The sequence below is a fragment of the Panthera leo genome, chromosome B2, assembly GCF_018350215.1.
Source record: "Panthera leo isolate Ple1 chromosome B2, P.leo_Ple1_pat1.1, whole genome shotgun sequence".
NCBI classification, from domain to species: domain Eukaryota; kingdom Metazoa; phylum Chordata; class Mammalia; order Carnivora; family Felidae; genus Panthera; species Panthera leo.
Window position 1 is genome coordinate 15,130,136 of NC_056683.1, and position 26,832 is coordinate 15,156,967.

Sequence of the window (26,832 nt, forward strand, 5' to 3'; positions counted from 1 at the left end):
CCAAGGGACAGATGGGGAGTTAAGAGGCATCCTGTCGGCTGATCACTAGAAGAATGTGCTAGGGAAAAGGGAGCACAAATGGAGAGAATCAAGGGCTCGGTTTTGTCTCTGCTCTGTGAAGTAATGCCAATAATCCATGTTCGTTTTTTTCTTTTTTTTTTTTTAAACATTAGAAAACGCAAAGAAAAGATATACTCACGTTATTCATACTCCCGCTACCCTGTGATAACCACTGTTCACATTTGGATATACATCCTTTCAGGTTTTTCCCTATAGATACATATGTATAAGTGTGCTTTACAAGAATGGAAAGGCCAGAATATGTTGTACAAACCAGGTTTTCTCATTTAAGCACTGGTGATGAACAGACACAGAAACATTGGGGTGTACTCAATAAATACTGGCTGAATGAATGTATACCCATGAGAAAGTGCTTCTACTTTTAAAGATGTGTTAAGGAAACTCTGAAATATGCACACCCTCTTGTCTAATTCATTCCATTTCTAGGAAATATGTCCCAAGGAAATGATTTGAAGAGTATGCAAGGAGTTAGGTCTAAGAATAGTCACTACAGGGGCGCCTGGGTGACTCAGTCGGTTAAGTGTCTGACTTCGGCTCAGGTCATGATCTCGCAGTTCGTGAGTTCGAGCCCTGCATCGGGCTCTGTGCTGACAGCTCGGAGTCTGGAGCCTGCTTCAGATCCTGCCCCTCCCCCACTCACGCTCTCCCTGCCTCTCAAAAATGAGTAAGCGTTAAAAAAAAAATTAACGACAGGGGCACCTGGGTGGCTCAGTCGGCTGAGCGTCCGAGTTCGGCTCAGGTCATGATCTCGCAGTTGGTGGGTTCGAGCCCCGCATCAGGCTCTGTGCTGATGGCTCAGAGCCTGGAGCCTGCTTCAGATTCTGTGTCTCCCTCTCTCCCTGCCCCTTCCCCACTCATGCTCTGTCTCTCTCTGTCTCTCAAAAATGAATAAACGTTAAAAAAAATTTTTTTAAATTAACAACAAAAAAAGAATATTCACTACAGCATTATTGAAAATATCAAAATGTGAAATGGCCTAAATGTCCGACAATGGAGGATTGGTTAAATATATCATTGTATTTCCATGCAACAGAATACCATGCCGCCAATGAAAAGATGATACAGATTTGTGGATGTACTGACACGGAATATGCCCGGTGAATCGCTACATGAATAAAGTTGTTTCAAAGCAGAACATACAGTATGAACCCACTTTTGAATTTTTAACCATATGTATACATCTGCACAATGAAAGGTCTAGACCAGGAGTAGGGAAATGTTTTTCTGGGAAGGGCCATATAGTAATATTTTTAGGATTTATAAGCCATACAGTCTCCATCACAAATAGTCAACTCTGCCATTGGAGTGTGAAAGCAGCCATACACGATACATAGAAGAATGGGCATGGTTGTGTCCCAATAAAACTTTATTTACAAAAACAAGTGGCAGCCTAGATCTGGCCCACCGGCCACAGTTTCTCACCTCTGATCTAGGAAAAAATACACTAAAATGAACAGTGGCTATTTTTGGATGGCAGAATCATTGGTGATTTCTAATTTCCTCCTTATAATCTTACACTTTTTTGTGTTTTCTCAAATGTAATAATGAACATGTATTACTTTCAAAATCAGAACCAATAACATGCTCTTTTCATTATTTTTGGCAGGAGGGGAGTGTCTTTGCAAAGCCCAAGACATGGTCTTCCGCAGTTTCACATTTATGATCAATTCGTATTCGTTGTTTCTTAATTCTTCTGTAGGGTACAAAACCTCTCAACACACACAGTAGGAAGAGGAGGAAGGAAGGGAAAGGAAGAGAGAGGGAAGGAAGGGAAGATAAAAAAAACACAACAAACTCCACCCCAGTCCTGGTGTTCCGGAAAATCTCGAGGATCAGGGGAGGGCATGACTTACCACTAGACACAAGTCACAGAGGGTCAGCTCTCTGTCAACCTCCTCCAGAATGGCAGGATCCAGGTTTTCGCCAAACCACACCACGTGGGGTCGCAGCAGGCCCTCGCACCCTGCCTCTTCGCACCTGTGGGAACATTATCCTTCACCCAACCCCAACACCTGCCCTGCCAGAAGATCTGCCCCACTGGATCAGAGGAAGGCTAGGGGCTACCCCAAATCAAGTCTGTCGCCCTCTTCCTTGTTATCCTCCCTCCCTCCCCTTCCAGACCATGTGAGCTTATTCTGAATATTCAGGCCCTTCTAAAGCTTTCATTTTGTCCGGATGCACTGGGCTGATATGTTGACAGATGTGTTTCGGCCAACCTTACCATTCTCTTTCTAAACCGTGTTAAAAAAGAGACCACAGGCCCAAAATGGAGTCCCGTGGGCTAAGCCCCATATCAGCAAACCAAGACCTAGTACCTAACCTAGCTGTATACCCAGCCTCTCCAGGGCCTGTGGTCTTTAACCAGTCAATCTGGAGCCACCTGGTCGGCACTAGTGGGGTAACCCACCTGAAACACCCCTTGGGTCCCCAGAAGGAAGGTGACCTTGCCCGAAACAATTCCCTCTTTGCCTGAAGAACTTCCTCGCCCTGCCTCTTCCACCTATAAACGTCTTCCATTGTGCGCAGCTCCTTGGAGCTTCTGTCTGCTACGTGGGATGCTGTCCGATCCATGAATCTCAGATGAAGCCAAATGATCTTCAACATGGACTCAGCTGGATGTGGGGTTTTAACCACAGCTTTCCCTTTCCCAGCTACGTCATCGCACTCTTCCGCATGGCAGCCGGGAGGAACCAGGCTCAGCCCTGCCTCGAACACACCAGCCACCTGCTAGTCGCATCTGTGTCCCCCTTTCACTTTCCCTCAGATTCACCTTTCTCTTGCCCTCGCCACGGCCAAGTTTGCCACCTTCCTCTTCTTCTACTCCCTACTGCCTGTGGGTCATCTTACGTAGACCTTCTACAACAACTTCCCAAACCTCACTTTCATCATAAATAATCTTCTCAAGAACTGCCCACGATTCCCTATTGTTTTAGATCAAACTTTAGAATTCAGTAATAAAAACCCTTCTTAAGAATAATAAATAGGGTTCTGGGGCGCCTGGGTGGCTCTGTCGGTTGAGCACCCAGCTCTTGATTTCAGCTCAGGTAGGTCATCATCTCAGGGTCATGGCATCGAGCCCCGCGTCAGGCTCCACACTAAGAGCCCAGAGCCTGCTTGGGATCCTCTTTCTCCCTCTCTTTCTGCCCCTCCCCCACTCACTCTCATCCTTTCTCTGTCTTCTCAAAATAAGTAAATAAAACACTTAAATTAAAAAACGTTGAAAAGAATAACAAATAGGGTTCTGTGGTTAAATAAACTAGTGAAATATTCACAAATGACAACTATTCTTTAAAGAACAGGGGCGCCTGGGTGGCTCAGTCGGTTAAGCATCCGACTTCGGCTCAGGTCATGATCTCACGGTCTGTGAGTTCGAGCCCCGCATCAGGCTCTGTGCTGACAGCTCAGAGCCTGGAGCCTGTTTCGGATTCTGCGTCTCCCTCTCTCTCTGACCCTCCCCCATTCATGCTCTGTCTCTCTCTGTCTCAAAAATAAATAAACATTAAAAAAAAAATTAAAAAAAAATAATAAAGAACAGTGTACTTTGGTGTATTAAATGCTCTGAGAAGTCCTGCAGTAAAGCAAACATACTTCAAATTTGTTTACTCTACGGTTTCCATATGTATTTGAACACATAACATCATTTTCTAAGTAACGTCCATCAACATCACATGGATCGAGCGTTCTAAGAACACTTTGGGAAATGCCGTTGTAACGTCTGCTTTTGAAAAACCGACACAGGGGCGCCTGGGTGGCTCAGTCGGTTGAGCGCCGACTTCGGCTCAGGTCACGATCTCGCAGTCCGTGAGTTCAAGCCCCGCATCAGGCCCCTGTGCTGACAGCTCAGAGCCCGGAGCCTGTTTCAGATTCTGTGTCTCCCTCTCTCTGACCCTCCCCCATTCATGCTCTGTCTCTCTCTGTCTCAAAAATGAATAAAAACGTTAAAAAAAAAATTTTTTTTTTAAATAAAAAAAAAAAAAAAAGAAAAACTGACACAAAAAACTTTCTCTAGGGCTTTCCTTTTCTTTTTTTTTTTATCTACAAAAATCCTGTTTGGTCCTATAATTTCACTTTTGCAAGACCTTTTACTGCCTCCTTTGCCCTGGGGTAATAACACACGACAAGGAGGAGAATGAAGATGATTGCAGCTAACATTTTCACAAGACGTCCGCCTCTACGCTTCGTAAGCACCGGGTAAGCAGCTGGGGCATAACAGCTCCAGAACCCTTCCAGGCCTCAAATTATCCCACCACAGTGCAAAGCAAAAAGGGACAGTGCAAAGCAAAAAAGGGACGGGAAGGGAGTGGTTCTCCTCGCCCTGGGGTGGTTCACCTTCAACCTTTGGCCCCCGTCTGGCTGCATTTGTGCACTTAAGAGGCATCTCAGCAAATGAACTTAGATTTTGATTGTTTTTTTTTTTTTATTTCAATCTGGAAAACCAACTACGGATCAGAGATTTTTACCCACCGGGGAAGTTTCTCCACTGGGATTCTGGCATCCTGAGCTTCAGGTTCCGGAGCCCTGGAGTAAGTGATGGTAGTAAAGAAACAATGACATTGGTATAATCAAAGAACAGAGAGAAAACATAACGTGAGTCTGTATATTCGCCTGGCGGTATACAGCTCCCAAACTCATAGTTAATACAAGCTGACTTAGAAGGGTACTGGAAGGGCAGATACCAAACAGTTAACACCCAGTGATTTTGTCTCAGAAAAGGGAATTTGCATGTGGGGAGGGGGTGGAGCCACCAGGATGTTAAGGGGGAGCTTCCTGATATGCACTGTATACATCATCATTGGAATCTTCTGCGATGATACTGGATTCATGTATTACCTATATAATTTATCCTGATTTAAAATGGCCAGGTAAGGGGCATCTGGGTGGCTCAGTTGGTGAAGCGTCCAACTTCGGCTCAGGTCATGATCTTAAGGCTTGTGAGTTCAAGCCCCGTATCAGGCTCTGTGCTGACAGCTCAGAGCCTGGAGCCTGCTTTGGATTCTGTGTCTCCCTCTCTCTGCCCCTCCCCTGCTCACACCTCTGTCTCTCTCTCTCTTTCTCTCAAAAGTAAATAAACATTAAAAACTTTTTTAAAAAAATTTTTTAAATGGCCAGGTAAATTTTTTCTCAATATTTCGAGTCTACTCTTATTTTTTTCCCTAGTTATAACAGTACGTGCTCATCACAGAAATGTTAGAAAAACTCCAGAAAGATATAAAGAACTAATCAAAATTACCCATAACCCCACTATTCTTGATAATCACTGTTAATATTTTGTTGTCTTTTCTTCTGGTCTGTTATCTATATACCAGGTATACCCACATGGGGTGTGCGTGTGTTTGCATGAGTGTGTGTGTGTGTGTGTGTGTGTGCACGTGCATGTGTTTAAATATGAAGTTTGGATCGTATTAGATAAGAGTTAGGTCCTGTGGTTTTCACTTAGCATTGTAAATTTTGAGCAAAATAGTTCTTTTATCCTATGGATACTGTAATCTAGTCTCATTTCTCATAACTATCCACAGGAATCTTAGGCTACTGTTCAATTTCCTTCCGTTTATGTTCAACTTAAAAGAGAAAACAAACGGGGCGCCTGGGTGGCTCAGTCGGTTAGGCGTCCAACTTCGGCTCAGGTCATGATCTCACGGTCCGTGAGTTCGAGCCCCGTGTCGGGCTCTGTGCTGACAGCTCAGAGCCTGGAGCCTGTTTCAGATTCTGTGTCTCCCTCTCTCTCTGACTCTCCCCCATTCATGCTCTGTCTCTCTCTGTCTCAAAAATAAATAAACGTTTAAAAAAAAAAAGAGAGAGAAAACAAAGTACACTCATTCCGTAGGGCAGTGTCATTACCCTTTTCCCAATAAAGCTGGACAAATGGGACTCTTGTAATTCTCCGCCACAACTCCACAAGAGGTACATCGGGTTTTAAATAAGCTACCTGAAAAACACAAGTTAAACAAGACCGTTATTTAGCATAATTAGAAGGAATTGTCTCCATGTCTAAAGGGGTACAACAGAATTTAGTTTTTATTCGTTCATTTCAACAAATGGGCCTGCCCTAGGTGTCAAGGGAAATCCAAAGGCACGCAGTTCTACTGAGCCACGGACATCTGCCTCCTGGATTTTGTAATCTGGAAGGGAGAGAGACAGATAAAATGACTTATGGCATGATTAAGGAGCTCTCAAATGATCCTGATGTTGAGGCGGACTTGAAGGTGGTCAGTAGGGTACATGAAGCCAGTGTCAACCCAAGGGCGTGGTTTACTAGGTGCATGACTGACGAAGGCTCAAAACGTTGGATGCACTGGCAAAATCTTACCGTCGACTCAACAAATCTTGAGTCTTTCTACAAAAGCAGCTCAGTAAATACATAAGCAACTAACAAATGAAGCGAGTAATTGTTAAAACTAGCAACCCATTTATTGAGCTAAAGCAACGACGGTGACCACGGTTCACTAAATGTTCACCACGCACCAGAGTGGACGTCCACTGCTCCGTTCTGTCCAGTTTTCCTTCCTCGGGGAGCCATCTCTCCTCTATCCCCTGAGTGGTGGAGCTGTCAATCCCATCCCCAAATACAAGCTTAGGCTCACGCCCCCGACTGGTCCAATCACGGTACCGTAATCCTCTGGCAGTGGCCTTCGGTCACAGGGAGGTATGTGACCCAAGCAAGGTGCCCAGAGCGGCCCACAGCTCCCTTCACTGGCCTGGCGCACGGAGGCAGACCGCATGCACGGGGAGAAGTGAGGTTTTATTCAAAGAGTCAACAAAGCTGGGGTGGGGGGCAGAGCAAGAAGAGACTGTTGCTCACGACATCAGCTCCAACCCAGGACTCCCGGGTTCTGTGAGACGACATCCCTACTTTGTCAATTTCGGCAAGGCCATTCTCCCCCACGTTAGTATCTCTGAAATCGCATGTGTCCTATGACCGCTACCCGGCGAGAGGACAGGTGTGAGGCGGCCGTCAGAGCCTGCGCTGGCACACCTGTTATAGGAGAACAGTGATGGCTGAAACGTGTGGGGACATGGCTGTTATTCCCCAGGGACTGCTGGGGCAAGGGCCAGCCCTGGACGTTTCAGCCCACAAACCACCAAAGGGCCATTTGGGGGAAGAAAACGAGTTTGGGCTGTTGTCTAGTACATTCCCCCCGACACCTGTTGGTGTCGATCCAGGAAGGCCCAATATCAGATTTCCAGGATGTGTGTCAGCAGCTTGGAGGGGAACCCGGAGACGAGCGGGGAGCAGCCTTTTAGGAAATGCGTGGAAAACACGCCTGGAAAACACTGACGCCTTGGAGTCATTCAGAAGTGATTTGAAAGAGTCGGAACGTGAGAAGTATCTTAACCACTTTATTTCACTCATTTTCATATGTGCATTTTTATATTTCACTGTTTTTTATATGTGCAAGGGTGATACAGTTTCTAAAAATCTGTGTCTATGTAAGTTTTAGTAGGCCATTTCGGTAAGTGCAAAATAACAATGCTCAGGGATAATAAAATATGATGGCTTAGGCAGACTATTTCCTTTGCGAGGGTCACACTGAAAACACGATACATGTTAAAAATTGGTGGCATCTTTAGTTTGATGAAAGAAGGGGCTTTCTTTTTTTTACCTAAATCAGAATTTTTTTTGAATGTTTATTTTTGAGAGAGAGAGAGAGAGAGAGGCAGAGAGAGAGAGAAAGAAAGAGACAGAGTGCGAGCAGGGAAGGGGCAGAGAGAGAGGGAGACCCAGAATCCGAAGCAGGCTCCGGGCTCTGAGCTGTCAGCACAGAGCCCAACGCGGGGCTCGAACTCACGAACCGTGAGATCATCACCTGAGCCGAAGTTGGCTGCTCAACCAACTGAGCCACCCAGGCACACCTGTTTTTACCTAAATTAGAAGAGAGTTCTTATCGCTTGCAACCCCGTAAGCCCCAACTAATAATATGTACATATTGTCTTATTTAATCCTTCAAACAACCAAGACAGGTGTTAACACCCCCATCTGACACATTTATACATGGCAAGAGACACTGCCTGCATTCTGATAGTGTAAAGAAACGAGAGAAGCCGCATGGACAGTGGCCCAGACCCAGCGGGAGAAGGTGCCAACAAGACACCGGGTCAGTAGGTGGCTGACTATGGCTAGGGCACAAAAGAGGGACGGGACCCAAGTGAACAGTGCTCGGTTTCCGTTATCCCAGGCAAAAATAGGCAACTTCACTGCATACCCAAGGAAACCAGCCCCATTCCCCCCTGGGTCACCACTGCTGGAAATTCCACAATTAGCAACGCATTGCTTGGGATGGAAGTTTTGTAGGCTCTTAAATACAAACGCCCTTGGGATTATGCTCTTGTATGAATGAAATGTGAAACTGTATGAGTTTACGAGATTTTTGGTGAGCTCAAAGGAGGGAGGGGATTAAAGAGGACGTGAGGGAGACGGTGTCATCAAGGGCAGAGGGAAGCCAGCGGGACGTAAGACAAACTCCACAGGTGTCAAAAACCTGGCGGGCTTGGTCACTGATCTGTTGAGAGCTGGGCAGAGGCTCAGCCTCAGGGGACAGGCCAGCTGGGGAGGAGGGGAAAGGAAACGGCCACCCCCAGGAATGCCAGAGTCTTCCCGGGCGGCTCCTGCCAAAGCCGTAAGTTGTTCGATGGCCCACACTTCCCTTTTCCCGCCAGCCTCCCTGGGCACTCGCGTCTCTGCCGTGTGACCCGCACACCAGACGCCTGGGTGTCCTGTCTAAATGCAGACTGTGGTTCGGTGGGTCCAGGTGGGAAATGGCAGGACACGTGTTTTGAAGTCTGGTTCCCCTCCCCACGCGAGGGCACCTCACCGTGGATTTCCAGAAGGTTCTTGGTGCCAGCCTTGCGGTGCAGCTCATCGATGTTTTGAGTGATGACCACAAGCCGGCGGCCCTGCCCACGCAGCCGGGCCTCACATTCAGCGATGGCGAGGTGCCCGGGGTTCGGTTCCTTGCTCAGCATCACCTCCCGCCGGTAGTGGTAGAACTCCCACACCAGGGACGGGTTTCGCGCAAAGGCCTGAGGGGTGGCCAGGTCCTGGGGGTGAGACAGGAGACAGGAGTCAGAGAAGGAAGGGTGCACTAAGGCTCTGGAACGTGGAGGCAGGCGGCTTCCGGGGGGAGCGAGCTGGAACACATCCGCCTTAAGCCCACGCGGTGTGGCGGACGGGGCACAGGGGCCTGGGCGCCAGCCTCCGTCCTAATCCTGGGACCAACAAGGGACCTTGGAGAAACTGCGTTTCATTTCCCCACTTACAAGGCAGGGATAATGCAACCTGTCCCATTTTCCACTCGAGTAAGTTATGACCAGGAAGTAAAGCAATAATGTGGAAGAAAGTAATTCAGGTTGAATCTGCTTTTTTCATGGAGTCCCAAAACATATGAGGTCCCTTGCATTGATGCAGGAAAAAAAGTGAAATACAAAATGCCCGATTGATCATGGCCACAGTTGACAAACTCAGTTTTTTATAACTATAATTATGGCTCCGCACACACACACACACACAACTACACACAGAAAGAACAGGGGCGCCTCGGGGGCTCAGTTGGTCAAGCATCTGATGCTTGGTTTCGGCTCGGGTCACCATCTCACGATCGCAGGTTCATGAGCTCGAGCCCTGCATCGGGCTCTGGGCTGACAATGCGGGGCCTGCTTGGGATTCTCTCCTTCTCTCTCTTCCTCCCTCATTCTCCCACTCTCACTCTCAAAATAAATAAACATCAAAAAAAAAAAAAAACAGTGCACATATTAACAGAATATATAAAAATATATTTTTAAAGTACGATCCCTCTTCTAGGAGAGAAGAGTCTCATCTACCGTGAAAGAGAGAAGGGTAGTTGTTGTCTGGGGCTGCGAGCCTATGAGGAAAGGGCAAAAGGGAGCCTCTGGCAATGACCGAAACATTCTAGATCTTCATTGCGGTGGTGGTGGTGTTCTGCCTTTCGTTTTCCCTACGAAGGTCACTCTTCCACCTGCTAACAGTGTCAGCCTTCACTTGGGGAGTGAATGGGGAACAAACATCTACGCCGTGGATCATCGACATCCACCCTGTACTTCCCCACAAACCCTGAGCTGTTTTGACACTTCTGACTATCCTCTCCTCTCAAAGCACCCCCCGAGACCCTCCGAGCCCCCCCCCACCCCCTGCCTCTCGGCTTCAGCGGCTGCTTTCTGAGCCTCCTCTTTCTTCCGGGACCCTAATGGCCCTCTGCCCTCCTTCCCCCACTCCTTCATCCTTAAGGCAACGATCCCCACGGCTACAGCCACAGGCTCACCTGGAGGGCAGCAGAGAGGCGACAGAACATCCTGAACATCTGCCAGCCGGGGGCATGTGATAGGGCAGGAAAGGCAGGTTCATCAGCCCTTCATTTAACAAGAAACTACCTACGAAATGTGGAATTCGTGCACTGAAGTAACTATGCACGATGGCCTCCATTCACCCAACTCAAGCACTCACGTGTGCCAGAGTTCCGGGAGCTGGGGATAGAGCAATGCGTAAAACAGACGGGGGTGCCTGGGGGGCTCAGTCGGTTCAGCGTCTGATTTCAGCTCAGGTCATGATCTCAAGGTTCGCGAGTTTGAGCCCCCTGCGTTGGGCTCTCTGCTGTCAGCGGGGAGCCTGCTTCAGAGCCTCTGTCTCCACCCACCACGGCCCCCCCTTGTGTTCTTTAGCTCTCTGCCCCTCCCCCACTCACACTCTCCCTCTCTCTCTCAAAAAAAAAAAAAATAAATAAATAAACATTAAAAAAAAAAAAGGGCAGACAAAACTTCCTGCACTCCAAAACTTGGGATTTCCTGAGCCAGGGGGAGAGCAGGAGGCTGACTGCAAAAGGCCTGAAGTTATATTCCGGGCCCATGATCATGGTATGGCTACGCTACGGGACACACTTGTCAAAACTCATTAAATGGCACACTTTCAAACTGGTAAATTTTATTGTACGTACAGTTGACCCTTGAACAACGTGGGGGTAAAGGGCAGCGACCTCTGTGCATTAAAAAATCTTGTGTAGGGATACAGGAGTACTGATGCATAGGGGCACTTGTACCCCAATGTTTATAGCAGCACTCTCAACAATAGCCAAATTATGGAAAGAGCCTAAATGTCCATCAACTGATGAATGGATAAAGAAATTGTGGTTTATATACACAATGGAATACTACGTGGCAATGAGAAAAAATGAAATATGGCCTTTTGTAGCAACGTGGATGGAACTGGAGAGTGTGATGCTAAGTGAAATAAGCCATACAGAGAAAGACAGATACCATATGGTTTCACTCTTATGTGGATCCTGAGAAATGTAACAGAAACCCATGGGGGAGGGGAAGGAAAAAAAAAAAAAAGAGGTTAAAGTGGGAGAGAGCCAAAGCATAAGAGACTGTTAAAAACTGAGAACAAACTGAGGGTTGATGGGGGGTGGGAGGGAGGGGAGGGTGGGTGATGGGTACTGAGGAGGGCACCTTTTGGGATGAGCACTGGGTGTTGTATGGAAACCAGTTTGACAATAAATTTCATATATAAAAAAAAAAAATCTTGCGTATAACTTTTGATTCCCCCAAACTTAACTACTAACAGCCCACTGTTGACTGGAAGCCTTACTGATAAAATAAACAGGCAATTAACACACATTCTGCATGTTACGTGTATTGCATAATGTATTCTTACAAGAAGGTATGCTAGAAAAAAGAAAATGCTATTAAGAAAATCCTAAGGGAGAGCAAATACATTTACAGTACTGTACGTATCGATACCCAAAGTACATTGTCCATTCACAACGTGAATCATCTGTCAGTATCTACATCAATATTCTTATATATGATACAAAACACTGTAGATGCTCTACGTATTACTAACGGTAGACCTCAAAAAATAAAAGAGGGGCATTGGGGCGGCTCAGTTGGTTAAGGCATCAGACTCTTGATCTGAGCTCAGGTCATGATCTCATGGTCCTGAGATCGAGCCCCACACTGGGCTCCATGCTGGGCGTGAAGCCTGCTTGAGATTCTCTCCCCTTCCCTTGCTCGTGCACACACACTCTCTCTCTCTCCCTCAAAATGAATAAACATTAAAAAACACGTAAAAGGCAATGTGAAAAGTTCGTATTTATTCACGCATAACACAATTCATACGTCAGTAATGAAGCAGCAGCAACGACTGAAATGGATACGATTGCTCTGCGGTAGCTAGCCCATACGCTGGGTGAGTGGTTATAACATCTTTACGGCATACGGTATCACAATCATATTCATAACACAGTGTTAGAAACACTTAACTTTAAAAAAAAAAAAAACACTTGTGGGGCACCTGGGTGGCTCAGTCGGTTAAGCGGCCGACTTCAGCTCAGGTCATGATCTCACGGCCCGTGAGTTCGAGCCCCGCGTCGGGCTCTGTGCTGATGGCTCGGAGCCGGGAGCCTGCTTCTGATTCCGTGTCTCCCTCTCTCTCTGCCCCTCCCCTGTTCATGCTCTGTCTCTCTCTGTCTCAAAAATAAATAAATGTTAAAAAAAAATTAAAAAAAAAAAAAACACTTGCCTGTGGTGATAGGTTGATACACGGTTTCTCAAATTGTAAGAGACGCTCACTGTAGTGTACCCTAATTCTTCGAAAGCAGCGTTCGAGAACCGTGAGAAAACTAACACCTTAGGAACCTCATGTTAACTATCACTCACTTTATGCCTCCGTACGGGTGGGCGATGCACTTCCATGCAAGTGAACACAGGATGGCGTACACGATGAATTCTTGGGTGATAACGGGCACGACACAAGACACCTCCTATGGTCTGAGCCCTACGGTTATGAGGTTCTCACACGAAGACACACGCATGCACGACGGGCCGGCTTATCAACTGTGTGGCGCGATGATCATTTATTATTCACTAAGTGGAAGCGGGTCATCATAAAGTCTCCATCCTCATTGCCTTCCAGAAGGCCAGGGCGGGGGAGGAGGACGGGGTGGGCGGTCTTGCTGTCCCAGCGGCATCAGGGGAGGGAGCGGTGGGGGAGGTGGAAGGGGAGGCTGGAGAGGCAGGCACACTGGGTGTGACTTCACAGAAATACATCGCAATCTCTGCCCAACTTTTTTGCCTTTTCATTTCTCTCAAAATGGTCCCATACAGAAGCAATTCTTCCTCCACCATTTGCTTTAGGGACAGTGCCCAAGTCCGTCTCGTAAAAGAAGTCAAGGGGCGCCTGGGTAGCTCAGCTGGTAGAGCGTCCAACTCGCGATCTCAGCTCAGGTCATGGTCTCATGGTTGGTGAGTTCAAGTCCCACATCCGGATCATCGGAACACTTTTGCCAGACTGTCTAACATCAGTTTGTCTCCTGAGCTGCTTTTGCATCTTCGTCCTCGTTGTCTGGCACTGGTTCCGAGGCTCTCACCTCCATCACGTCGACTCCTGTGGGTGCCTCTGGCGTGTGTCTTTAGCGCTCGAATTTCTCCAAGATCCGGATCTTAAAACCCTTCACCTCCCTCCCGCCCCTCCGCCATTTTTGCCAGAGCCATAATCTTTCTCATGGTTTCCCCGACGGGCTGCGTGATAAATCCCAAGAAGTCACACACGACGTCTGGACTTTTCTCCAACAGGAATTTATTGTTTCGGGCTTGGTGGCTCTCGCAGCTTTTTTCTGTAACGACAATGGCACCTTCTGGTGAAATCCTTCCAGACTTCTGTGACGCTCTCTGTTGGGGTTCCCTTCCACAGCGTTGACAATCCTTTCCATAGGACACCGTGTGTCGTGAGCATTAAAGGTCCTTCTGACCCCTGATCTAGAGGCTAAATTAGAGACGCTGTGTTTGGAGGTGAGGAGATCAGTTTGAAGCCTTCGGTGTTGGACTCACAGGGTTCTGGGACGGGGTACCGTCTGAAATCAAAGATACTTCATCAGGGACCCACCCAGAAAAAGGATTCTTGGTGTCCAGGCCTTCTTCTTGTACAAGATAAAGACAGGAAAATATTTATATTCTCCCTTCAGAACTTGGGGGTTAGCGGCTCTCTAGAGAAGGGCTGTCTGATCAGAAACCCAACTGCGTTTGTACAAAACCATAGAGTTAGCTTATCCCTTCTGGCTTTAAATCCTGGCGATCACTTCTCTTTCTTACTAGTAAATGTTTTTTGTAGCATTTTTTCCCCTAGAATAGGGCACTTTCGTCTATGTTAAAAACCTGTTTGGGCAGACATCCTTTCTCCTCAATGATTCTCTTAACGGCATCCGGGAACTTGTCTGCTGCCTCTTGGTTGACAGAAGCTGCTTCCGTTATTTTTGAGAGAGAGACAGAATGTGAGCGGGGAGGGGCAGAGAGAGAGGGAGACAGAATCCAAAGCAGGCTCCAGTCTCTGAGCTGTCAGCACAGAGCCTGACGCAGGGCTCGAACTCACGAACCCTGAGATCATGACGTCGGCCCAAGGTGGACGCTCAACCGAGCCACCCAGGCACCCCGACCTTGGCATTTTTTAAAGCCAAACCCCTTTCTGAGGTTATCAAACCATCTCCTGCACTAAAGTCTCCAGCTTTAGGTCCTTTGCTTTCTTTGTGCTCTAAGTTGTCATAGAATGATGTCACTTTCTCCCGAATCAGCTTAGTCCACAGGTATGCCTTTCTTACGGCAATCCTGAAACCGTATAGAAGCTGCGTTTTCTTTTTTTTTTTTTTAATGTTTATTTATTTATTTTTGAGAGCGAGCAAGCACGAGCGGGTGAGGGGCAGAGAGAGGGGGAGAGAGAGAGAGAATCCGGAGCAGGCTTCGAACTGTCAGCGTGGAGCCCGATGGCGGGGCTCAAACCCACAAACTGTGAGATCATGACCTAGCTGAGATCAAGAGTCAGATGCTTAACTGACTGAGCCACCCAGGCGCCCTAAAGCTGCATTTTCAATATGAGATACAAACATATTTCATCCAAAGTGCAAGGTTTTTGCACCTGCTGGTATAGCTACAGCAATGGCTTCATGAATTTCCTTTTATTTTTTCTTTTCTTTAAAAATTTTTTAATGTTTTATTTATTTTTGATACAGGGAGAGACAGAGCATGAGTGGGGGAGGGGCAGAGAGTGAGAGTGAGAGTGAGAGTGAGAGAGAGAGAGAGAGAGAGAGAGAGAGAGAGAGAGAATCCCAAGCAGGCTCTGTGCCGTCGGTGCAGAGCCCAACAGGGGGCTCGGATCCACGAACTGTGAGATCGTGACCTGAGCCAAAATCAAGAGTTGATCACTTAACCACCTGGGCCACCCAGACATCCTGTGTCACACCATATTTTAAGCAGATATTCGCAACACGTGAGCTCACGGCAACAGCCACAGGAGGTGGCTACGAAATCACTACAGAGGTACCGTGTGCACGGCAGTTAGTTTTACGTGGTTATGATTTAACACTGTATCTTCACATGTGTTTACGTTGCTCTAGACTACGAATGGCACCATATAGGCTCTGCATTTGCGTGCCTAAGTTCTGGCAAATTCTTCTTTTTGCAATAAATTTGAATGGTAGTAAATGATAAAAGACAGACTGGTATCCACATGTATTTTATGCATTCACGACATGCCTAACTTTGTCTTAGATTTTTAGAAATGTCTAGGTTACGGGGCTCATGTGAGAGTTTTTTCAAACTGTCGCAAATCTCTAAAAAGTTTTACGGTACGTATAAAAAAAATCCGCACGTAGGTGGATCTGCACAGTTCAAACCTGTGTGGTTTGAGGGTCATCTGTATATTATACCATAATACAAGTCTGTTTTTAAAAAGTCCGTGCCCATAGTTTCCATTCTAATGGCCTTTGTATAAAGTTTTTTTTTTTAATGTTTTTATTTATTTTCGAGACAGAGAGAGACAGAGCATGAACGGTGGAGGGGCAGAGAGAGAGGGAGACACAGAATCGGAAGCAGGCTCCAGGCTCTGAGCCATCAGCCCAGAGCCCGACGCGGGGCTCGAACTCACGGGCCGCAAGATCGTGACCTGAGCTGAAGTCGGATGCTTAACCGACTGAGCCACCCAGGCGCCCCCGTATAAAGTTTTTAAACGTCGAACCCTAAGCTTTCAAAACTGCAACTTTGGTTTCAAACATGAAAGTTCACAGGAACTTTAAAAATTTGTAATACTTGGGGTGCCTGGGTGGCTCAGTCAGTTAAGCATCTGACTCTTGGTTTCAGCTCAAGTCATGATCTCACGGTTCGGGAGTTCCAGCCCCACGTCGGGTTATGAACGGACAGTGTGGAGCCTGCTTTGGATTCTCTCTCTCCCCTTCTTTCCTTGCCCCTCCCCCACTCGTGCTACCTTTGTCTCTTTCAAAATAAATAAATACACTTAAGAACTGTGTTAATACTTAATTTCAAGATCTATAGAAAAGTAATGAGCTATGCTTAGCACGACTTTTCTGATTCCACTTTAAGTTCGAGAAGAAATCGAAATTGTTACACGAATAAATGAGATCTGTACATATCTACAAAGTAAGGAAAGTGGCTGCTTTGCTTATGCCTGAGACCCTAATCATACAGACTTTGTGTTGAGGCCAAAATGAATAAGGACAAGAGTCATGGTCAATTTCAAATCTTTTTTCCCTCTGGGCCAGGCATCAGGCTCTGAGTCAAACTGTGCTTCCTTTAGTAGAACCTCTCGGTATTCTGGAAACATCACTCACCTGAGCTTGCCATGTTCTCCAATAGCCCCCAGCTCCTCTGAAGGTCGGAACCCCACTTTCAGCACTAACGCCAGCCCCCGAAATGACGACTATGTGCTTTGCTTTTGCAAAAAACTTCCGAAAATCAGCCATACCTAAAGAGAGCATAAAATCTTTATAAATCCACTGTACTGTTTGGACATTTATATTCTGTATCAATCGTTCGTATTTTGACTTGACCTTGCAAGAAATTAGATCTTAGGATACCCAAATAAGAATCATTCCGATGCCATGAAGATGCCACCCGTGGGGCCTGATGTGAGACCGTATAGCGTCTTAAGAAAGAAGCAGGAACAGGGAGCCTGGGTGGCTCAGCCGGTTGAGCGTCCGACTCTTGATTTTGGCTCAGGGCAGGATCTCACGGGCTCGTGGGTTCCAGCCCTGCATCAGGCTCTGCATTGTCTGCTCGGATTCTCTCTCTCCTTCTCTCTCTCTCTGCCCCTCCCCCACAGGCATGCTCTGTCTCTCTCCAAGTAGATAAACTTAAGGAAAAAAAAACAAAGAAGTAGGGGCTTCAGGCACATGACACTGGCTTCTGATCTCAGCTCTGCCTCCCATCCATCCGCCTGTGAGATCCGATGCAAACAAGTGGCCTCTGCGGCCCTAGCTGTTTGATGTGCACAGTACTGCCTTCCCCAGAGCAGGCTCTCGCAGGGGTTCTTAGCAGCTAATGGATGGGACGCATCCTCCTTCCTAACAGTAAAAACAAGCTAGTGTAGGAGGGTTCACCTCAGGCCCACTGGACCCTAGAGTCTTCCCTTCCTCCCCAAATCCCCTTCCCTTTGGGGATCTTGCTAATTGCAGCGTCCCCTCGGCATCATTACAAGCTGAGGGTGAGGCTCCCTCCCCTGTGAACAGATGCTCGGCTCCAAACCTGGACCACGTTCTTTACAACTCAAGCAACAGCTGGATCTTTCAGCAAGACATCACCAGGGACTTGGGGTCACAAAAAGCAGGTGAACCCAGAGCATGACCGGAGAGCAGGTCACAGACTACGGCTGGCTCGCTGTCTGGGATGGGGGGGCCTTGTTCTGCACCTCCAGGCCTTCTGCCTCTCCAGCTCTGACCAACAGAGGCAGCAGCAACCGTCCTTCAGTGAGGGCGCACCACGCCCCAGGCTCCGCACCAAGCACTGTGAGTGGACCACCAGGGAGAGTCCGCCCTCGCAATAAATGTCCTCGTCCCTGGTTAAGAGTGACTTGGTGACGCCATTGAGTGGTGCTGGGGCCCCCGGAGGCCGGGCCCAAGCGGTGCAGAGCTGAGCACAAGCTGCCAGGAGAAGAGAAACTCCCGCTTCTGCCCTCCCGCTGGAGAAGCAAAAGCCGGACCAACACTGCTTGCGGCCCCTTGACACTGACGTCTTCTGGAAGTGGCTAACCTGGGCTCCTGCTCTGCAGATTCTGGCAAAAGTGCAAACGAGTTCTTCAGCGGATGCAGACAGGAGGTTTTCTGGTCTCCTGCTGGAGGCAGTGGTGACCAAAGTTGACCCCTGGACGGGATGAGCATCCCCTGAGAGATGGCGCCCATGACAGGAGGATGGGAGAAAGGAGAAAGGATAGCAGGATGGGGGTGGAGAGACAATGAACTTAGACATGAAAGGAATGTGACTTCATTCTGTGCCCCAGGCTGGGAAGACAGATCCTGCTGGTTTCTCATACATCCAAGACGCCTCCCTTACAAGCCCAGAGTCACCTCCACGCCTGGCCCAGGGTGAGAATCTCAATAAAGACCCAACCTGCCCTCCCCGTCCCTTCCTCTCCGGCTGCTGGTAAGAATGCACAGGGAGTGAAAACAGACTCTCAGAAGCAAAGACGCAGAGGCTCACTACTCCCTCTCCTACCACATTCCTGAAGCTTCTCCGGGACCACGTTTCTGGCAGCACAAATCTCAAAGGACTGAAGATGGTGCTGGCACACTGTTCCTGGGGTATAACCAGCCCAACCACCATTTGCCAACCACACCAAAGCTCAGCCCACGCTCACGTCCCTTTCGGAGATAGACCACTGTGAGAAATGAGGCCCACTAAAGCTGACCAACCAGGAGAAAAGGAACCCCGTCTGGGTAGATTCGGGTTTGCAGTCTGATCTAATCTCCTGAAAGAACAAGATGCTTCATAAAAAAACGGGCAAGTATTTTACTTGGGGCTATTTGTGCGACTCCTGGGTTCAAACCCTACAAAGATCCTCAAGGACTTCAAAGTTCACCCATAAAACTTTCTCCAGCTCTAAGAGTCTTTTTCACCTGAAATGTAAACTCTTGTCATCCCACTGATGAAAAGATCCCAGGTCCAAGTGACTCCTTTAAAAGGTCCCACTTTAAAAGCAATGTCTAGAAACAAAAAGGGCAACTTAGGTTTGGTTCTTGGAAAACAGGATGTAAGATATAATACTGTTAATGTGGTGCGAAATCCTAAAAGAAGAAAAAGGAGGAGGAGAAAAGAAAAGAAGAGAAGAGAAGAGAAGAGAAGAGGAAAGAAAAGAAGAGAAGAGAAGAGAAGAGAAGTGAAAAGAAAAGAAAAGAAAAGAAAAGAAAAGAAAAGAAAAGAAAAGAAAAGAAAAGAAAAGAAAACATTTCCTAACCTACAGGAAAACACAGCAGGACACTTTGCACTTCCAAACCCAGACGGCCCGCTCTGGGCAGAAGCCAGGCACAACCGTGGGTCTCACCACAGCCTCTAGCAGCCTGCCCTGTTCTCCACAGCCAGGAGCACCAAGGGATTGGGTTTTTATTTCCGAGGGTGGGCAAAACAGAAGCAGGGGCCGTTATGTCTGAGCACACTTGCAGGATTAGAAAAATCCACAAGTTGAAAATGAGGCCAAAAGAGGTCAGCTTGGCCTTTCAATGCCACCCTGAATTCAGCACTCTTGAACAGGCTCATCCAAGGTCCTTTTAGTATATAAATCTGTTAGACTCTATACTCCCTGCAGACTAAGGGCCCCAGGTAGAGATACAAATCCTACCTCGGGGCGCCTGGGTGGCTCACTTGGTTAAGCGTCCAACTCTTGATTTCAACTCAGGCCATGATCTCACAGTTCAGGAGATGGAGCCCCACATCGGGCTCTGTGCTGCCATCACGGAGCCTGCCTGTAACTCTCTCCCTCTCTCTCTCTCTGTCTGCCCCTCCCCAGCTTGCTCTCTCTCTCAAAATAAGTAAGTAAACTTAAAAAAAAGTCGTTATCAAGGGGTGCCTGGATGGCTGAGTCGGTTGAGTGTCCGACTTCCGCTCAGGTCATGATCTCATGGTTCGTGGGTTTGAGCCCCGCATCAGGCTCTGTGCTGACAGCTGGGAGCCTGGAGCCTGCTTGGGATTCTGTGTCTCCCTCTCTCTCTGCCCCTCCCCCACTCGCACTCTCCCTCTCTCTCTCTCTCTCAAAAATACACATTAAAAAAAAATTTTTTTTTTAATCTATCTCTGAAGTAGAAAATCTACTCCACATTACCCTGTAGGACAGTCTCCTGCTTTCCCCTCCTGCTGAGAGGTGAGGATTTTAAAGTACAAATCAGGGCGCCCGGGTGGCTCAGTTAGTTGAGCATACGACTTCAGCTCAAGTCACAATCTCACAGTTTGTGGGTTTGAGCCCCACGTTGGGCTTTGCGCTGACAGCTGGGAGCCTGCTTAGGATTCTCTCTGTCTCTCTCTCTCTCTCTCTGCCTCTCCCCTCCCCTCTCTCTCAAAAATAAACATTTAAAAAAAATTTAAATGCAAATCTTATGTGAGAAGCTTGAATAAAAACATTCTGGGAGAAGCAATAAAATGTCTTCAATGGGCTTGCACTTGACCTACTAGGAGATGATCCCAGATCCTGACCTGCAGGGGGCTTGCCTGAGGGCAGGAGGGCAGTTGTGGCTTTCTCCAAAATCTTGCCCAGCACCCACTCCACTACAGACATTACCCCCTCAAAGTGTAGGAACGTTCAGGTACTTTAAATTCCACCGGAGATAAAGGAGTGGCAGGCTGAGAAAGACCTACTTGAACTTGGTCGAGCCATCGTCGGGCAAATCCGGGTTCTGGTGGAGACTGGAGACTTCAGTCCACTATGCAGCCAGGAGAGTAATCGACAGGGGACAATCTGAAGAGGTTGCATCAGGTTTTCTTTGTAGTCCTAACTCCAGAGATGGGCTTCAGAAAAAAAAACACAGACACAAACAGAAACAGTCAACTTCTATTTCTACACGTGTATATAAAAGTAAGAAGGCCCTTGACAAAAATCATTAGTAACAGATCTTGAGGGCAATGCATCCTCTAAAGCAACGGTTTTCAGTCTGTGTTTTCAAGCTGTTCCTGGCGCCCTGGAGCAGTGGTTCTCAAAGACAGGTCCCCAGACCAGCAGCAGCACCTGAGATCTTACTAGAAATTGCAAAGTCAGGGGATCCACCGCAGATCCACTGATTCAGAAACTTTGCAGGTGGGGCCCCCGTCTGTCTCCAAGTGATTCTGATGAATGTTCAGGTTTGAGAACCGCTGCCCTAGAGGCTTGGGAAGGGGTAAGATGTGAGAATTCATTCAGAAAACGAGTTCTTCTGCTTTTTAAAACGTATGTAAAGGTAAGAAAAAGGTGTGTCTTCTCAACTTTGGGTCAAAAGACAGTTTCTACGAGAAGGTAAACTCTAACTGAGAACAGAACGAGGCAGGGAAGACACATACTATGACAACGAATGGGATCAAGATGACATCAGGTCAAAGGAACTTGTGACTTAAAGCACAGTTAGTAGATTCTTATCCATCCCCGAGGAAACGTATAAAAGGGAAACAGACACAGAGAAAGACAATATTTAGATCAATGACATCAAAAGGGTAGTTGGCAGGGCTGACTTCTATCTAGAGGGCAAACTGTTGGATAGACTCAGAATGAAAAAGTCTGTAGATCCAGAAAATAGAAAAAGAACACATTTACCAAAACTTCATAATCCCTTTGGAAGACAACCTATCAAGATTACAGGCGCTGGGAAGGCAAGCTGGTGCAGCCACTCTGGAAAACAGTCTGGAGGTTCCTCAAAAAACTAAAACCTTACAACCCAGCAACTGCACTACTAGGCATTTCTCCACGGGATACAGGTGTGCTGTTTCGAAGGTGTGCTGTTTCGATTTGCCCGACGATGGCTCGACCAAGTTCAAGTGCACCCCGATGTTTATAGCAGCACTATCAACAACAGCCAAAGGATGGAAAGAGCCCGAATGTCCAATGGATGAATGGATAAAGAAGACGTGGTATATAGATACAATGGAGTATCACTCGGCAATCAGAAAGAATGAAATCTTGCCATGTGCAACTACGTGGATGGAACTGGAGGGTATTATGCTAAGCGAAATTAGTCAGTCAGAGAAAGGCAAAAACCATATGACTTCACTCACATGAGGACTTTAAGAGACAAAACAGATGAACATAAGGGAAGGGAAACAAAAATAATATAAAAACAGGGAGGGGGACAAAGCATAAGAGACTCATAAATATGGAGAACCAAGAGGGTTACTGGAGGGGGTGTAGGAGGGGGTATGGGCTAAATGGGTAAAGGGCACTAAGGAATCTACTCCTGAAATCATGGTTGCACTAGATGCTAACTAATTTGGATGTAAATTTTAAAAAATAAAAAATAAAATTAAAAAAAAAAAAGATTACAAGTGCATTTTTCCCTTTGCCCTAGCAATCCCAAGTGAGGAAATTTGTAAAACAGGGAGACTTGCCCACATCCAAAATGATGAATCTGTAGATTGTTCTTTAGATCAGTTTGACTAACAGCAAGAGACTGGAAACAACCTAACTGTCCACCTGTGGGGGACGAGTTCAGTAAACACAATGGCACAGTCACAACATGCAGCTTGACAAAAAAGAAGGTACGTATGATTCTACCAATATGACATTTTGGAAGGGACAAAACCATGGGGACAGAAAGTATGTCATGCTCACCTGAGCAGGGAGGCGTGAATACACAAAGGGGCACAAGGGGATTTTGGGGGGTGATGGAATTGTCCTACAAGTTGATTATGGTGGCGGTTACGATTGTTGTCTGTCAAAACCCACAGAACACTACACGAAAAAAGGGTTCATTTTCCTGTATGTGAACTATAAAATAGTTTAAAAATAAAAGTAATGGGTATAGGGTTTCAGTTTTGTAAGATAAAGAGAGTTCTGGAGATTGGTTATGTAACAACGCGAATGTACCTACTGAACACTGTTGAACTGTACCCTTAAAAATGGCCAAGATGCGGGGCGCCTGGGTGGCTCAGTCGGTTAGACGTCCGACTTCGGCCCAGGTCACGATCTCACAGTCCGTGAGTTCGAGCCCCGCGTCGGGCTCTGGGCTGATGGCTCAGAGCCTGGAGCCTGCTTCTGATTCTGTGTCTCCCTCTCTCTCTGCCCCTCCCCCGTTCATGCTCTGTCTCACTCTGTCTCAAAAATAAATAAACGTTAAAAAAAAAATTTAAAAAAAAAAGAAAAAAAAAAAAAAAATGGCCAAGATGCTAAGTGTTACGTTATGTGTCGTTTCCTACAATTTTTTTTTTTTTTTAAAAATGGGGGCGCCTGGGGGGCCCAGTCGGCTGAACGTCCGACTTCAGCTCAGGTCATGATCTCACAGTCTGAGAGTTTGAGCCCCACGTCAGGCTCTGTGCTGACAGCTCGGAGCCTGGAGCCTGCTTCGGATTCTGCGTCTCCCTCTCTCTCTCTCTGCTCCTCCCCTGCTCATGCTCGGTCTCTCTGTGTCTCAAAAACAAATTAAAACATTTAAAAAAATTTAAAAAACACACAAATGAACCAAGTGATCACATGTGATTTGCTGGCTGATTCAGTATTTAGAAGCAGACAGCTCCCTGACTTCAGAGTGAGGGCCGGTATCAGCTGAGCAGAGGATGTTCGGAGAGGTTAAAAATAAATGTCTGGAAGATGAGGCTCAAAACTCTGTTAGTGCCAAATCAGACTATTTAATTCCACAACTCACTCCGGTATGCAGATGTCCCATGTTAATAAATAAATAAATAAATAAAGACATTGTCTCTAACCTTTTTTTTTTTTTTTTTTTTTTTTTTAACGTAAGCACCATACCCAATGTGGGGCTTGAATTCACAACCCGGGTTCAACAGTTGGATGCTCTACCGACTGACCCAACCAGATGCCCCAAGACAGCCTCCCTAACCTGGAGAGACGTCTCCAGAATATAAATACTGTTTTGTAAGAGAAAGGGGATAGGAGGTACCAGAGTGCTACGGGACCGCAGTACTCGTTGGCATTTGCGTTAAAAACGTGGAAGAATTCCCAACTAGTAAGTGAAAAGAGTTGGAGGTGGGGTGGGAAATAGGATGTCTGGAGACACGAGGGGAAGCAGGGATCCACCATACTTGCCTCTGTATGTTGTTTACGGTGCGAGTAAAACACACCTGTAGCTGGGCAGGTTGCGGGGAGAGAGAAACACCATGGAGACCTACGGGGTGTCTCAGTAACAGCCTTCGAAAGGATTTATTACAGGATCGAGGCGTGTGTTAGGAAGGTCAAGCAGGGTTCACGGAAGCGGGACCGCGTTCTGGACTGGATGCGGTCAGAGAACACGATGCCTTGGTTATTTTAGTGGATCTTACCGAAAAGGGGCAATGAGGAAAAAGGGGCTGGCACCACGACTGGTCAAGAAGCTGCAGTCCCTCGTATCAGCCAGGGCAGGAGAATATTTTGTCATTTTTGTGGCTTGGGAGATGTGCTTGTTTTTGTCTGGGTTCAGACCTAATCACTGAGCTGTCTTGTTCTCGTCCTGTTTCACCGCCGGTCACAGGGTGGCCTTGTGTGATGTCGGTGTTCTGGGAAATTATTTATGTTCAACAGCAGAACACCAGGGTCCATCACACGGTGCCAGGACAAAAACATGGAGGCAAACCCAACGTCCATCAGCTTACAAAGGGGGTAAAAACACTGTGGTTCGTCCATACGATGAAACACTCGCCTACTTCTTGTCAAAGACATGTAGCTAGCTTCTGAATAAACGGTCTTATTTTTTTTCTCAGATATGAAGGTAGGATTTTAAAAGTCACTAGGAATTTGAGGCGCCCGGGGGGCTCAGTCGGTTAAACGTCCAACCGTGGGTTTTGGCTTGCTTCACGATCTCACGGTTGGTGGAACGGAGTCCTGTGTCGGGCGGGCTCTGTGCTGACCGTGGGGAGCCTGCTTGGGATTCTCTCTCTTTCTCAAAATAAATAAACATTGTTAAAAGTCATTAAGCATTGTAAAGAATTTAACGAATTAAGATCCAAGCAACAGAGGCATCAACCTAAAGCAGCTGGGAACACTGCTTTGTCCGTAGCTCTCTTGCACAAGAGTCTCAATGATGAGTCTTCTACTAAATAGCTATGAAATGAAAACAAATCTTTTTTTTCCCCCTATTTTTTCTTTAAAAAAAAATGTTTATTCATTTTGAGAGAGAAAGAGAGAGCCCGGGTGAGCAGGGGAGGGTCGGAAGGGGAGAATCTTGATTTCTGCTCAGGTCATGATCCCAGAGTCCTGGGATCCAGTCCCGGGTTGAGTTCCACATGGAATGTGGAGCTTGCTTGGGATTCTCTCTTCCTTTCTCTCTCTCTCTCTCTCTCTCTCTCTCAAATAATAATCATCACAAAGTAGAAAAAAGTTTTACTTGATCATATTTCAATATTTCCCAAAATCACTAGTTTCTATTTTCTTTGCCCAGGAAATGCAATCAGCAAGTACTTCTTGGGAAGATAGCTTTAGGTCTTATGTGAATTATGCCAAATGTCACACACACACACACACACACACACACACACACATATATATGCATGTATACATACACTCAAGGACTATAATACAATTAAAATACTTTCTAAACATCTATATTCTTTGTATTGCAAATCTTTTATCGTACTAACTTATCAATTTATTAGTAAAGTCTAAGTTTTCCTTTTTTTAAATGTTTATTTTGAGAGAGAGGGAGAGAGGGAGAGAACTAGCAGGCGAGGGACAGAGAAAGTGGGAGAGAGAATCCGAAGCTGATAATGCAGAATGTGACATGGGGCTCGAACTCACAAACCGTGAGATCATGACCTGAGCCAAAATCAAGAGTCAGACGCTTAGCCAACTGAGCCATCCAGGAATCTCAGAATGCAAGTTTTTCATTGTCTATCTGAAGTAGTCAATCAGTGAGATAATTTCTGGTCTCACAAAACCCACTCCGCTTCCTGTTTTATTGGTGAACATCTCACATGATGTTTTTAATGAGTGTAGGAACCATTTTGCTAAGTTTTCCGTTAATTTAAAAGATGTTCTGCAAATCTTTCAGTGAATGTGCAGACTAGAGATTAAATACAGCAGTGCCACCTGAAACTTACTTCCCAGATTGGAAATGCTCAGAACATAAGACTATTTTCAAGATACTCCCACAAAGTATTTATTGGAAATATCTTCTGTGCCAACATTTATCTGCTTTTCGGGGGTGGGGGGGCTGGTCGGAGTGGTCTACCTTCTACAAGCTTACGACCCTGTTCAAGTGTAAAAGCAAATTCCTCTAAGCAGCACAGTCCACGGATGTGCTGAGTCGGAGAATGGAGAACTCCATTACTCTGCCTTTTATCTTCAGGGTGGGAGACAGACCACAGGGGAGAAAATAAACTAACTCATCAGTCATTGGGAGCTTTCTGGGTGCAGGACTGGTTCCCCAAACACTGACATTCCTCTGGGTGAATGGCAGTTCCCTGTTTAACCAGACTTTTGAAATCACCTACTGAATTAGAAGAAAAGAACAACGTCTCTCTGTTCCCTGCGTATTTTTCAATGCTGAAAAATACTATAAATGAAAGGCTCCATCAGGAAGTCAAGAGAAAAACACTGATTTAAAATACGTAAGTATATGGCAAAGGAACTGCAAAAACTGACACAAATAATTTCTGAAACCCTAGGAGTTAAGTGCAATGTACCAGTCCCCACTAGCACACTTATTCCCTCACCCCTCTACCAATTGCTCTTGTCAAGGCCACCAGTGACTTCCATCCACCTTGCTAAACCCAATGGTCGTCCGGATCCTCTTACTTGGCCACGTCCAGCCTCTGACCCATTTGATCACTTCTACAGGAAACATTTGCTCCTTCTGGTTTCCAGGC

The 26,832-nt window shown here is 46.7% G+C and overlaps 1 protein-coding gene across 4 annotated transcripts in view; it reads right to left on the bottom strand.

The window, feature by feature from the left end:
* SIRT5 (sirtuin 5) overlaps positions 1-26,832 on the bottom strand; it is a 41,744-nt gene that overhangs the window by 13,684 nt on the left and 1,228 nt on the right. For 3 of the 4 annotated variants that reach the window (XM_042937873.1, XM_042937875.1, XM_042937872.1), the window contains exons 2-7: positions 20,713-20,862; positions 16,704-16,837; positions 8,892-9,117; positions 5,920-6,007; positions 4,546-4,599; positions 1,935-2,058 (exon numbers count right to left, since the gene is read on the bottom strand). In XM_042937873.1, the coding sequence (XP_042793807.1) occupies positions 1,935-2,058; positions 4,546-4,599; positions 5,920-6,007; positions 8,892-9,117; positions 16,704-16,837; positions 20,713-20,827 (741 nt within the window). In that variant the 5' untranslated portion in view covers positions 20,828-20,862. The remainder of the gene's footprint in view (positions 1-1,934; positions 2,059-4,545; positions 4,600-5,919; positions 6,008-8,891; positions 9,118-16,703; positions 16,838-20,712; positions 20,863-26,832) is intronic. The other variant, XM_042937876.1, reaches the window with a different exon arrangement.